This window comes from Drosophila elegans, unplaced genomic scaffold (assembly GCF_018152505.1).
Source record: "Drosophila elegans isolate 14027-0461.03 unplaced genomic scaffold, ASM1815250v1 contig_149, whole genome shotgun sequence".
Taxonomy (NCBI): domain Eukaryota; kingdom Metazoa; phylum Arthropoda; class Insecta; order Diptera; family Drosophilidae; genus Drosophila; species Drosophila elegans.
The window spans coordinates 15,603,988-15,616,835 of NW_024545513.1; the positions used below are offsets into that span (position 1 = coordinate 15,603,988).

Consider the following 12,848-nt stretch of genomic DNA (forward strand, 5'->3'; position numbering starts at 1 on the left):
GGTCTTGTGCCTGTGTTCGTTTTAATTTAGCTTTAGCTTCTACTTTTTAATATTTCCGTTGGCCTCATCCCTTTGATTAATTCTTGTGAACTCACCCACATACATACTTAACTTTATATATATATGTAGGTATGTATATGCGTTCCTTGAAAAGTCAGCAAATAATTGGTGAGTAAACAACAAACATACTTTACTTTCATCGCATAAAAGGGCCAATAAGCTGTTGTAAAAATATATGAAAGATTGCATTTCAAAGCTATCAAAAAGCCCAACCATTTTATTTTTAATCTTTTCAATGTTTATTTTCTTTTGTTATATTAAGCTTTTGAAAATATTTAATACCAATTTCTGGAATTAGATTGACATTTATATTAGTTTTAATTTCATACTCTCATTTAAGAAAATGTTTACTTGTGCAATATTATAACATTTACTGTCAGTATGCATTCCATTTATGATTTGAAAAATTTCAGGTGATTTTCCTGCTTACTGCACCATGCAAACATGTGCACTTTTTATGAGCAACGATTTTTTTTGGTTTTTTTGCGCCCTTCCCTTCCACACTTCGTGCTCATTTAATTGCTGATGCTGATAGAACACACAGCTGCTGTCTCTTTGATTGCATTTAATGGACCAGCAAAATATGCATATATTCATATGTCTGTAAATCGGTTAACGCCTTCAGCCTTCAGTTATCGTTTTTTCATTCCATTTCTTTTTCGAATTCATTGATTGACTCAACTTAATGCTGCTAATTGCGCGACTCCCACACATAAACAGTCGCACACACACACACACACACACACGCACACAGAGTCACGATTATGTTAATGAAGTGTGCACGTGGGTGTGTGAATGTTTTGCATAAATTGATAATAATAATAAATTTTGTATGCAAATACCGCTAATTTTTAATCAGAAGTCAACTGACTGTAAACTTAAAAAAGAAAAAAAAGAGTTTCACAAAACCAAACTTAAGCGCGAAAATATGAGGTGGAAAAAGTGATGGGAAGGGAATTTTCGGGTTAAGTGGGAGGTCTGCTATTCAGATTCGAGTGACTACAGCTTCTTACGATGGATGATCCAGTTACGATATCAATACGAAAGCAAATTGTAAGTTAAAGGCAACACAAGAAACGGGAACTGATCCTTATAGATGATACATTGGTGCAAGGGTGAACTTACTGCTAAACACCGAAAATAATATAATATCCCATATAATTCATAAAGTTTAAGGTTCATGATACGGTTAAGTGGGTATTGTAGCCCAGATTTATCAGATATTAGCATTTATATTGACGGGATATTCATTATTATTTTATTCCTTGTTATCTCAGTAAATTAAAAGATTGAAAGAAATTGCCAGCATTTATACACTTTGGAAGTCAACGTTTAAATTGCCGCCTTTATATGAAACATTTTGTTTTCGGTGTTTAAGCTGTATTTAATGGGGATTGTAAGCGTGATATACGAATGGATGATAATTTATTATTCAATTGTAATAAGTAATATATATTATATTATATAGGATTATATAACTCACGCTAAAGCTATTACTACGAAGTCCAGCCAATTCCATGCATCTCTAAGATACGTAAACGGGCATAAAATGAAACCTCGTGCCATCACTTTAACAGCTGATTCAAATGTGTAGATTCCGGTGAATATCACCCTAAAAACGAATTGAATTTCGAAATGCAATTTGTTGTTGTCTTCTTTGGCTCTTATGCACTTCAAATGTTGCTTGAAATGTTTATTTTTTTGGTTAGACTGCCTGATGATGGGTCATCAATTAAAAAAAAAAAAAAACAACCAAACAAACAAACGCACACAAAAACTAAAACCAATTGCAAAATGTGGTCCAAGAAAATAGACGGGTTCTTGTTACATAGAAATCGAAAATCAAAAATTGAAATATAGTAATTGCAAAGTGAATTGGAAGAGAAATGGCGCTTATAAGTAGGCTACACTCCTGGCTCCCATTGTGGCGATCTCCAGTCACTGGCACTTCCGGTCCAGCGTTGATTTCAGATACCATTTGCCTCCATCGGCAGACATTGTCGCCGTTGATTTTTAGAAAAAATAAATATAAACGTACTTTATTAAAACTAACTTAAGTGATTAGACTAACCCATGTACCCCTGTCTCTCAAAGAGTTTAGCGATATCTTAGTTTCACAAATGGCTATTTATTCTCGTTTTTTTCCCGCTACTACAGCCCGCTTCTTTCAATAAGCATAACACACACGCAAAAACATCAACCGGGAAAAATTGGCATGAGAACAAAATCTGAATAGTATCCTGAATCCAAACGTTTTTCGAAACAAATGTATTTTTTCAAATGTAGCCCAATAGAAAAGGATTTTATTTGCAAATTTTAAGTGTTTACTTGATTCACAGATTACCATAATCCTATCGTCTGAAGTTCGATGCCTACGAAACCTTTTTTATTTTATTTTAGCTTTTTATTTGATATACAAAATCGAGTTTAAGTTCAAGTTTAAATGCTAATAAAAAAGGGTAGACAGTATTCCATTAGTATTGCAACATTTGTCTTTGGTACACAGGTACCCAGAATTTACCGGGGACATGGAACCAAATGGAAGGCGCAGATCAAAAAGACACTTGGCCAGTACTCGACCGTCCTAATTACTGAATTGCAGATGCAGATAGACAATTGTCAATGTCAATAATGGTTAATACTTAACGGCCAACTGCTTGACGCTGCCTTTGTGCTGTGTGGGAAGCTGTTCGTGTGGGTGTCAGATCAATATGCCGACCTTCGGTCAACTGTCCGCCCATTCGCCCATCCGTCTATCCGCCCATTTGGTCCACGCTCCCCGCTGGCACGCCCACTAACCACCGCCCCCGCTGGCTGGTTAGCCATTTGACATATTTCAGGCAGACAGCGCTCCAGTGACACCCTTCTCTACGCTCGTTGTCGTTGTCGTTGTCCTTTGGACGACGCCACTAGTTTAAAGCCTCTGCGGGGTCTATACTGCAGGGGGGGAGGTGTGTCAAAGGGGGGTGATGGTCTTGCGTCTGACCTAGGCCCCAATGCCTGTGAAGGACACTTGAGGTGTGTTTTAATTGCAGGTATTATGTGTTTCTCAGGGGCCGGCACAAGTGTGACCCCTGCACTGCGAGAAACAATGGGGCATCAGGAATGTCTATACAAAATTGTATCCTTCTGGCTTTTATGTATCCCTGTCCCTATTATCCCTGTAGTTTAATTGCCACAACAATGTGATAATGATTAGGCTTTCGTTCACCAACTTTAAAATCATTGTAGGATAGTGGCAAAAAATACTACGAAAAGTTATGGCCCTAAAATAATTTATTTATTCTGATTTAATTGTATTGTTAATATTTATTTATTATTTTTTAAATATCAATTCGCCGAAAATTCTGTACTAAATTTGTATAGCCTTTAAATAATGTAATAAAAATAGGCAAATACGTATTAGGTTTTAAGCTGTAAAATTTCATACGAACAGTAGTAAGTTTACTAGTATTGGTCAAACATAAACAATAGGAATATGGTTTTTAAATATACTAATGCTTTGGATCATATCACCTACTCTTACTGGCAATTCCTGATGGAATTGTTTTCTCTGCACGCCCACCTCGACCCACATTGAGGAGTGTACTCTGGCTTTCCATTCTCCGGCCATTCCATATATTCAAACTTTCACTTTTCACCGGTGTGTGTGTGCGTGTGTGCGTGTCTCAAGTTATGCGGCACCTGCTGCTTAGGCCCCCATGCCATGCCATACCATTCTAGCCCATTCAAGCCCATTCTAGTCCATGGCATCCCATCCCTTTTCCTGCACCCTCGAACGCCACCAACCCTTGGCCAAGTTCAAGTGGCACTTCCGTTTGCACTTCCATCTGGCTGCCATCTGCTCCTCCTTATCCTAAAGCTCATGCTTATCCTGCTCCTGATTCTGCTCATCATTCTGCTCTGCTGCTCGCTCTGTCTCGTTCGTCTCTATTTTTCTCTTAGGGTGCTCGATTCTGATACCAAATCTGCGACAATAACTTTGATATCAGCTAGAAAAATGACGTAACTCTTTTCACTTTACATTTTGCTTTTGTATTTTTTTTTTGTCGCTCTGAGGCGATCTCTTTAAAGCATTTTTGCTCGCTTGGCTTTTCTTAAGTTCATTTGTCGCTAGAGTTTACCATTTACCTATGTACAATTTACGGCTACGTATACGCAATATTCTAGGATTGTTGAATGATTAACGATAACGAGTTCTAGATGAGCACTAATCGAATCGAGTCTAACTAGAAGTACGTATCGAATCGATTGGGAGTAGACTATTGAGTGAAAAGAGCGAGAGACAGATGTCCTGACGACATATGGGATTTCTATATCTATGTTTATATGTAAATACGGGATCCAAGGATCCATAAACTGTTCTAAGGATATGGGCTTTCTAAGCTAGCTAAGTATCTACATTACTTTCCCCCATCCAAAGCGATCTGGAAACAATACGATACTAACCCTACATACAAAATCGTTTATTCTCTAAAACTAGGTTCGATAATAAGGGATCTTAACTAATTATGTATGACACTATGATTACATATGATTTACATATTTACGATGATCAAAATGTACTAAATTCTGCTTCTAGTTTGGGATTATTATAAGGGATTCAGTTTACAATACGTTCTGGTTTACAAAGGTTTACTTAATAGATACTTAAACAATTTACTATATTATCTATTTATGGATATAATTAAAAGTTGTATAAGTTGTATGCTCTAAGCATGTGTAGGATATATGTGTATATATAGACTAGGTAGCTAGAAACTACAATCGAATATACGGAGCAAAGTTACTGCATTTACAAATGATATATCGATTGAATTTAATTCGAAACGTGAACAAACCAAAACCAACCAGTTGGACTGGTTCAGTCCCAGCTGGACCTCTACGAATCCCCGAATTCTTGAGGATAGAATGGTCGGTTATCGGGGGGATAGCGATTGCGGATTACGATAAAATTGGGTGATGCCCAATCACAGATGGACTAGCGTGGCAAATTTACAGTTGGAATGATTAATTTGAATGGCTCTATGATCCAGTTATCGAGTTATCGAACAGTCGAACGATCGAATATTGCAAAGTTACTCACGACAGAAACGAGTACGGAAATGAGTATATAGTACATATATAGTAAATATTAGATAGTTGTTAGATACGTATGTATGCAGTTTGATGCGATAGTGGTGTCATATCATACAAGAGCGGATGCACTCGACAGATCTGGGTTCGATTCGATTCCCAATTGACCACAGCTGTATAGTATAGTAATGCATCATGATATTGGGGTTCTCTTACTGGAAAAATGGCTTGAGATTAGCTACCTAGGAACTTTACTTTACTCGACATCTTCACCTTCACGCCTGCGTAGGTTATAGAGATTGATTAGGCAGTTAAATGGGTTTATATATAGGTATAGTACAGGTGTGTGTTACATATCGATTGCACTTTGGTTTGTTGCTGTTTTTCGATTTCTTTTCGTTTGGCTTTTGTTGAAATCATAGAGGAAAGAAATTTAAGTTCGACCTAAATACACATCTGCATAAATATCGAAAAAGTTACATATATAGTATTGCATAATATCGTTTAAATATATAGTTAAGTATGTCGATTAAATATTGCACATAGGTATATAGATGTTTATATACTTATATGACTAGTACAGAGTATCATAACGTTAGTTGATAAAATTCAAAAAAAAAAAAAATAAACAAAATAACAACGAAAACGGAAACTGAAATCAAGTGAATTAAGTTTGAAAATCAAATTTAGCTACGGGAACCAAATCAAGTGTGTTCAGTCGGGGATTACATGTGGTCAGATATTAAACTTATGCAAAGTTTGTACATTAGGTGGCTCTGGCCGGGCATACTTACTCAGTGGACTCAACCGTGGGCGTTGTCGGCATTATCATCAGGATGCAGTTGACGAGAATTGTGGTGATGATGAATAGGGAAAATAATGGATGCACTAGAATGTAAATGGCCACACGACGTATCGGATTGAATGGATCGAGCAGCCACATTGCTTTTGATGCAGAAAAGCGAAAAATATCTTTTCCTTTGCTTACAACTACGAATGTCTGCAAGAGAGCGTCGATCGCTGGTCAATTATCGGGGATTATCGGATTATCGGTTGGGTTATTGGTTATTGGTTATTGGGTGTCTTTTATAACCCCGCCCCATAGCTATGATCGTACTATATGCGTCAGAGACGATGACTTACCAGTATATTGCTGTAGAAGGGATCGATATCCTCGAGAGGAGTGGAGGCCAATTCCGGCGGGAAGCTGCCCTGCAATCGAACAGGTATTGGCACACCTTGTTCAAGTGTAGGATCCGGTTGTGGACCTTCATCCTCGTCTTCGTCATCATATCGGATCTGAGGTGTGCGTTGTGCGGGGAGAATAGAACGGGTAGGGCAACAATAGATTAGCAAGGACCTTCGTACCAAGACTATCAATCACGCGGCACGACTCAGTCCGGACTCAGCCAACTCAAAACGGATATGTAAGAATCAGAAATCATAAGTCAGGTGAGTAAGGTGAGCGGCACACTAATCAACACCAATTTCAAGCGCTTTCAATTCGGATTAAAGAATTTCGTGATGGTTTCAGTTTTGCATATCATATCAGAGTTTTGTCTATATATATATATATATATGTTTTAATATATATGTGGGTATGTAGTATAAGTATATATATATATATATATTGTGTATATACAGGGTGAAAGAGAAAGCAAAAGGGCAGGAGACAGTTTGGGGTCTGGTATATGGGTTGGTAGAGCAGATTCTGATGGTATGCAAAAGTAACACCAAGTCGGTTCAACCAAATATCTGGGTTACACCTTTTTGGGCGCTTCATCGTATCAATGGTTTTCATCTATTTTTCAATTCATCATTGTTCTTTTGTCGGGTTCAAAGAAACGGAAACGAAACAATGAGTAGAAGGTGGAAACAAAACGGAAACGGAAATGTTTATGGAAACGGAAAAGGAAACAAAGGTAATCAGTGTTGGACAAGGTCCCTTTTCGTGTGTGTGTGTGTTTGTGTAAATGTGTGGCATGCCCGTCAATAGATAGAAACTGAAAAACCGTGTCCAGTGTTGGTAAACTAGCTAAAGTGTGCAAAATACTAGGCTATACATTATCTATTATAGAAGGGATGGGACATTCAAGGGAATCGGATCACAAGCAGGAGCAGGAAGGAAGGAAGGTAAACTCAATGTCACCGAGTCGACGTTTTGTATTTTTCAAACATTTTTTGATTGGCTAGACAAAACATTATTCTTGCATGTTTTGCTGGCAACTTTTAATTGCCTCGACATGCATATTGTATGACAATATTTTGGCCCACTGGCGACCGACTGCCTTGGGTTCCCATCGGAATCCCAATCCAATACTTTCCTATCCCATCTGCCCCCCTATCGATTTCAGTCAGACAAGGGGTCGTCGGTACTGAAACCCACTGTTTTTACTTTCCACGGACGCGGACACGTGCAGTGCCAAAAGTTAAATTAAGAGCCCAGAGCCAAAAGCACACAGAAACTCTAACGTCACTTTATGAAACGTTCGATTCGCCTTCTCGCTCTGCCCATATATGCCATATATGCCATATATGGTATATATCGTACAAGTACGACCCACTATATGTACACGAACGAGCACATACATATATATATACGTAGAGAGAGGACAAGAAAGGAAGAGCGAGAGTGAGCCACAAAAGGAAAACTAAAGGAGAATGAAAAAATTCCATAATAGTTGGCTTGGCGTGACAATTAGATTGTGGCTGTATGCGTGTGTGAGTGTGTGTGTGAGTGTGTCTGTTTGTGGAGCCGAAGCTTTGACGCAATTGCGGCACCCACCAGGACACCAGGACACCAGCACACTGGGACAGCAGGACACTGGGACACTGAAACACTGCAACACTGGGACACCAAAACACCGAACACGAACAACGATTCCGTATCCGTAGTTGGTGGTTCGATGGGTGGTGAGCCTCTTTAAACAGCCGACTCGAGTCTATATTTAAACTAATAAAAGGCAACCGCACCACGTCGCAGGGGGGCGTGAAAGAGAGGCAGATAGCCGGTTCCGACCGGACATAAGTTGTCCTCGCGCTTTCGCAGTCCGCGTACTGATTACAAATTTATGACGCATTCGGGGAACGTAATGACGAAATGAGGTTAGGTTTAGTTCGGGGTTAGCTAACCGTACGGTTAGCTAATATAGCCTCTGCATTGCAAACGGAAATAAATATAAGCAAAAGGACTAAAGGAAGACTGCAACGTCAGTCGGATAACTATAATGACCCTTGTTAACCTAGGTTTAGGAGAGAAAGGGATAGTTAAAACTATTCTTTTACGGAAAAAGAATGTTTTCATTGTTGAAAAAGTATTGGTTGTATTCAGTAATTTAACTAATTATATTATGACTAGGTTGGGATAGGTTTTTACAACTAATATATTTAGGAGGGAATTGAAAAGGGAATAAGACGTTTGATACGTTTTAAAGGCAAACGAAACATGTTTCCTCCGTGACTTAAGTTTAGTTTAGGAAATAAATAGGCATAGATATTGAAGGAAAAAGCGGGATACATGAAGTTAAATAGGTTTAGATACGTAACGCTTCCAATTAGATGGGTGAGAGGAAAGGAGGAAATCGCTGCAAACGAGTTGAAAAGGAACTGGAGAAAGTTGCTAAGAGAGAGAAAGTTTTCATGCGCCATGCAACGTCAACTACGATGGCATGCACACACCTAAGCACACGCACTTTCACCCACTTATGTACACATACACCCAGGCACACCTTTACAGAAATGGCAGGTGGTTTGGAACGGAAACGGGTTTCAGGCGTATTTTTGGATCTGGGGTTCGAGTTTGGATTTGGGTTCGGGTTTTGGTTCGGGTTTTGGTTGGGAAGGTTCTACGTTTTGTCTGAAGCCAACTACAAATGATAGTTCAAACCGAAACGTAACCAAAACTGATAAACCTCTTAATGATGTTCATCTAAAGCTAGGAAAGAACTAACGATATTAGGCCAAGTCCCAAAATATTGCTGGGATATTGTGGGATAAAATTGGATTGGATGCTGTTTAACATGCTCAGCAAAACGGGTTCTGTGATCGGTTTCGGATCCCAGCAATATGTGTGAGGGACTTCTGGCTCTAGCTCCGATACATAACCGAAGGAATCGGGATGTCCTTGGATGAGATACTTTGAATACTTCAATACTTTGGCTGGCACTTACTCGATTCACCTCCCACAACTTACAGTACGCTGGGCACTCTGCTTGGTGACTCATCTTCTGTTTGTTTGTTTGCTTCGTTTGTTTGTTTTGTTTGCTTGCTTGATTTGCTTGATTCGCTTGATTTGCTTGACTTCTCCTGCGCTTTCTCGCTACCATTTGCCTCGTTCTTTATAGGTTTTTTTTATGTACTCGTTTGTATAGGTCGGAAGAATTTCTGATATATCTTTGGTGGAGGTGCGGGGCAATGCAAAAATTTGCGCGTGCGAAATCTTTGCGGATTGCTCGCCGCCGTTAAATCATCAGACATCTGCATAGTATGGTCAAAAGAAACGAGGTTCCTGGCCCTAAAATCTCTGGTCTAGCCTAAAGCCTAGCCTAAAGTCGAGAGGTTCGGAGCTGGATCTGGATCTGGATCAGGTAGTTGAGTGTGTGTGTGGGGGGGCTAGTTGATATATTTATATTGTATAAATGTATATATATATGGGTATATATGTCTTACATCTGCTTACATTGAGAACAACAAATATTACACATACACACACACAAATTACTCAAGTATTAGCTGGCAAAAACATATACAGATACACATATATAGTATATACGATTAGGGATACACATTGTTGGGGGTATTCTGTTCGGTTGGAGCACTTGGAGCATTTGGAGCCCTTGATTTGCCATTAATACTTCTACCCAAGCCAGGACGAAGAGCCGTGTGTTTATGTGTCTCTGTGTTTGTGTCGGCGGCTTTGATTCCTGCCTTGGGGCCAGGCCATTCGGGCATGTTCGCTAAGCTCCTTAGCCAGCACTCAGTCATCTGGGGGCTCCACCTTGATAAGTAATTGAAGCCCCCGGGGCAGTGCCAATAACTATGGCAATGCCAAATGGCAGGGGGCAAGCGACAAAGGGAATATTTATACACTTATATCCTGAAGCATTATATTTAACAGCAATAGATAAAATATAAGAAAACGTTTGGTCTTCGCATCGGCCAGCCGAAGTATCAGAGGCGCTTGCAAGGTCCTAGCTCAAAATAATAATTGCCGGCAGCTCAGAAATCATTAGTACATATTATGAATTTACTTTAAAACCAGAAAGGAAGGAAACTTCGGCTATGCTTTTAAACATACGCAAGTAAATCATAATATTATTGCTTCAAGAATATTTCATTTTTGAAAAAGCTGCAAGGGTATATGAATTTCCTTTCTTGTTTTAATTAAAACAGATTTAATTACTTCAAAACAGCACTGATTCCTTTGAAAAAATTTAGAACTTCTTACAAGCAATTCTCAATTTTTTAGTTTAACGTTATCTATAAGTAATCATATCTACATTTTTGAATCTACTGTTTATTCTGAAAATATATTAATTAAAGCAAATCAGGTAATAATTTTACCTACAATTGATTTGTTATTCATATTTTTAGGGACTTTTATTCGTCCTCCCAGTAATTTGCCCTGGTTGCCTAGGTTTTGTTTTTATTTATTTTGGAACTTTAGAACAAATATTTTTTTGATTTTTGTTTAGACCACAGACAATAAACTAGAGTTATTTTACAAAAACCACTGCAAGGACCCAAAGCAAAGGCTGAGAAAAGCGAAAAAGTTAAAAGCGAATTTCCAGCTGCAATAGTAATTCTTTGGCTATTTACAGGTGAGCTTTTCGGTTTTGTTTTGTTTTTTGTTTTTTTCTTTGTTTTTTGTTATTATTATTCGTTTTGCATTAAGCGGCCCAGGGCGGTGGGAAGTTATAGTATTGCAAAGATATAGAACGAATTTACGATATAGGTACATAGATACAAGCTTACGTTTGAGGACTACATTTAAGGAGCGGATACAAAGATATATATGGTGGATACATATGTCTTGAGCATATATCTGGGGGCACACCAGTGTGGGGGCTGGATCAAACAGAGCTAAGTGGTATGGATATTGGCTGGCTTGATTGGTTAGTTGCAGCAGTTGCACAAAGAAAACGAGGAACCAACAACGAAAAATGGCAACGGAAAACGATTTGTGGCAATAAAATCTCAACTCAAAAAGGCACAAAAAGGTGAAATCATAAAACTTTTCCTTCGATTGAGATTGAGATTGAGAATTGAGAATTGAGATTCTCAAGGTGTGTGTGTGTGTGTTTTCTCAAAAGGTCGGTCAAGGGGGTGGTGGGAATTGGTGGGTACTGGTGGGTATAAGTGGATATTGGTGGGTATTCTTATTTGTTGTGGTTTCTTTTTCTGAGCAAAATCTTACTTCTTTTTGTTTTTTCTTGCGACCATATTGCGGCTGAAAGAAGATTTGGATTTGGTATTTGGTTTAGGGCATTCATTACGAGCATTATCAAGTTCAAGTAAAAAGTAGCGTAGAGAAAAGTTCATGTTCGATTTGGTATTGATATCGGTATTGATTTAGTATTTCGTAATTTGTTTTGATTGCATTATGCAAGCGCCGAATATGCATTTGTCATTCATTATTGATGGTTTTTTTTATTTATTTATAGTCATGGTTGTATTCATTTTTGTCCAGACAGCAGCGCGCAAAAGTTATTCGTTGAGAGAGAGCGTTCAAAAAGTAGAGAGAAAGTTGTAAATGAAACGGAAGAAGAGTACACGAAAGAAAAAACAAACGGTAGAAAGTGGTTATGTAGGCGAGCAGTTTTCAGCATTATGTCAGGGGAAGAATACATATGGCACATATCGGATATGGATATATACCCCTAATTGCATTTGCGCATCTTCGCAATAGATCATGAATAATGTGAGTGGCTTGCGACCCTCTGATTTCTATATCTATATAGAGTGTGTGGTTGTCTGTATTAGTGACTGGGTGTTTGGAATGGTCTTTACAGAGTGAGAGGTCTACGGAGGGACGTAAGGAAATAGAGTTACCGAGACAGAGATAGGTACAGAAATTGAGACGGAAAAAGAGAGAGAGAGAGAGAGAGCATAGTTTGAAGTTGACTAGGGTGCGCATGGGTTAAAAACTTTGCTTGTCTTTGTGTAGGTGACTAATGACAATGCGCTTTAATGGTTTTTTTTACAAGATATCATAGCAGGCATCTTACAGCTATGATCGGTTTAAGTTGATTGAGCTTTTAGATTTTAATACGTTTTCATAACAGGATTTGCCATGATTGATTATACCAGAGCATTGAGCTGCAGCACTTCCTGTTTTCTGCGTTTCATGGCTTTCAGTTTTAGAACTTAATATTGATCCTCAGTCTTGAGTTTTATAACAGACAGCTGTATGACTTGGTATGTAATTTTCTCTTTTTGATTGGCTGAAATCTAATGGCTTTTCGAAAAATGATCTTGCTTTCATAGCCTTTAATATCTTATTAAATACATATATTATAATGGCACTTCCTTATAGTGAAGTATCGCCTATATATATTATTTCGGTGAGTTTTGTATCTGTCAGCTAAGACCACTGAAGATAAGTTTTGGATCGATTTCTATGAAGATTCCAAAAGAATACATTTCCAAGACTCCATTCCGTAGCATTTGTATATTGAAATTTTCAAAATACCCTGTCATTATTGATTCCTGAG

The 12,848-nt window shown here is 38.4% G+C and overlaps 1 protein-coding gene across 50 annotated transcripts in view; it reads right to left on the reverse strand.

Moving 5' to 3' along the window:
* LOC108137599 (sodium channel protein para) overlaps positions 1 to 12,848 on the reverse strand; it is a 66,455-nt gene that overhangs the window by 47,978 nt on the left and 5,629 nt on the right. For 24 of the 50 annotated variants that reach the window (XM_041707806.1, XM_017259371.2, XM_017259349.2 and 21 more), the window contains exons 4-7: positions 11,552 to 11,584; positions 6,280 to 6,435; positions 5,931 to 6,136; positions 1,544 to 1,672 (exon numbers count right to left, since the gene is read on the reverse strand). In XM_041707806.1, coding sequence (XP_041563740.1) covers positions 1,544 to 1,672; positions 5,931 to 6,136; positions 6,280 to 6,435; positions 11,552 to 11,584 — 524 coding nt within the window. The remainder of the gene's footprint in view (positions 1 to 1,543; positions 1,673 to 5,930; positions 6,137 to 6,279; positions 6,436 to 11,551; positions 11,585 to 12,848) is intronic. The other 26 variants (XM_017259359.2, XM_041707805.1, XM_017259361.2 and 23 more) reach the window with 3 other exon arrangements.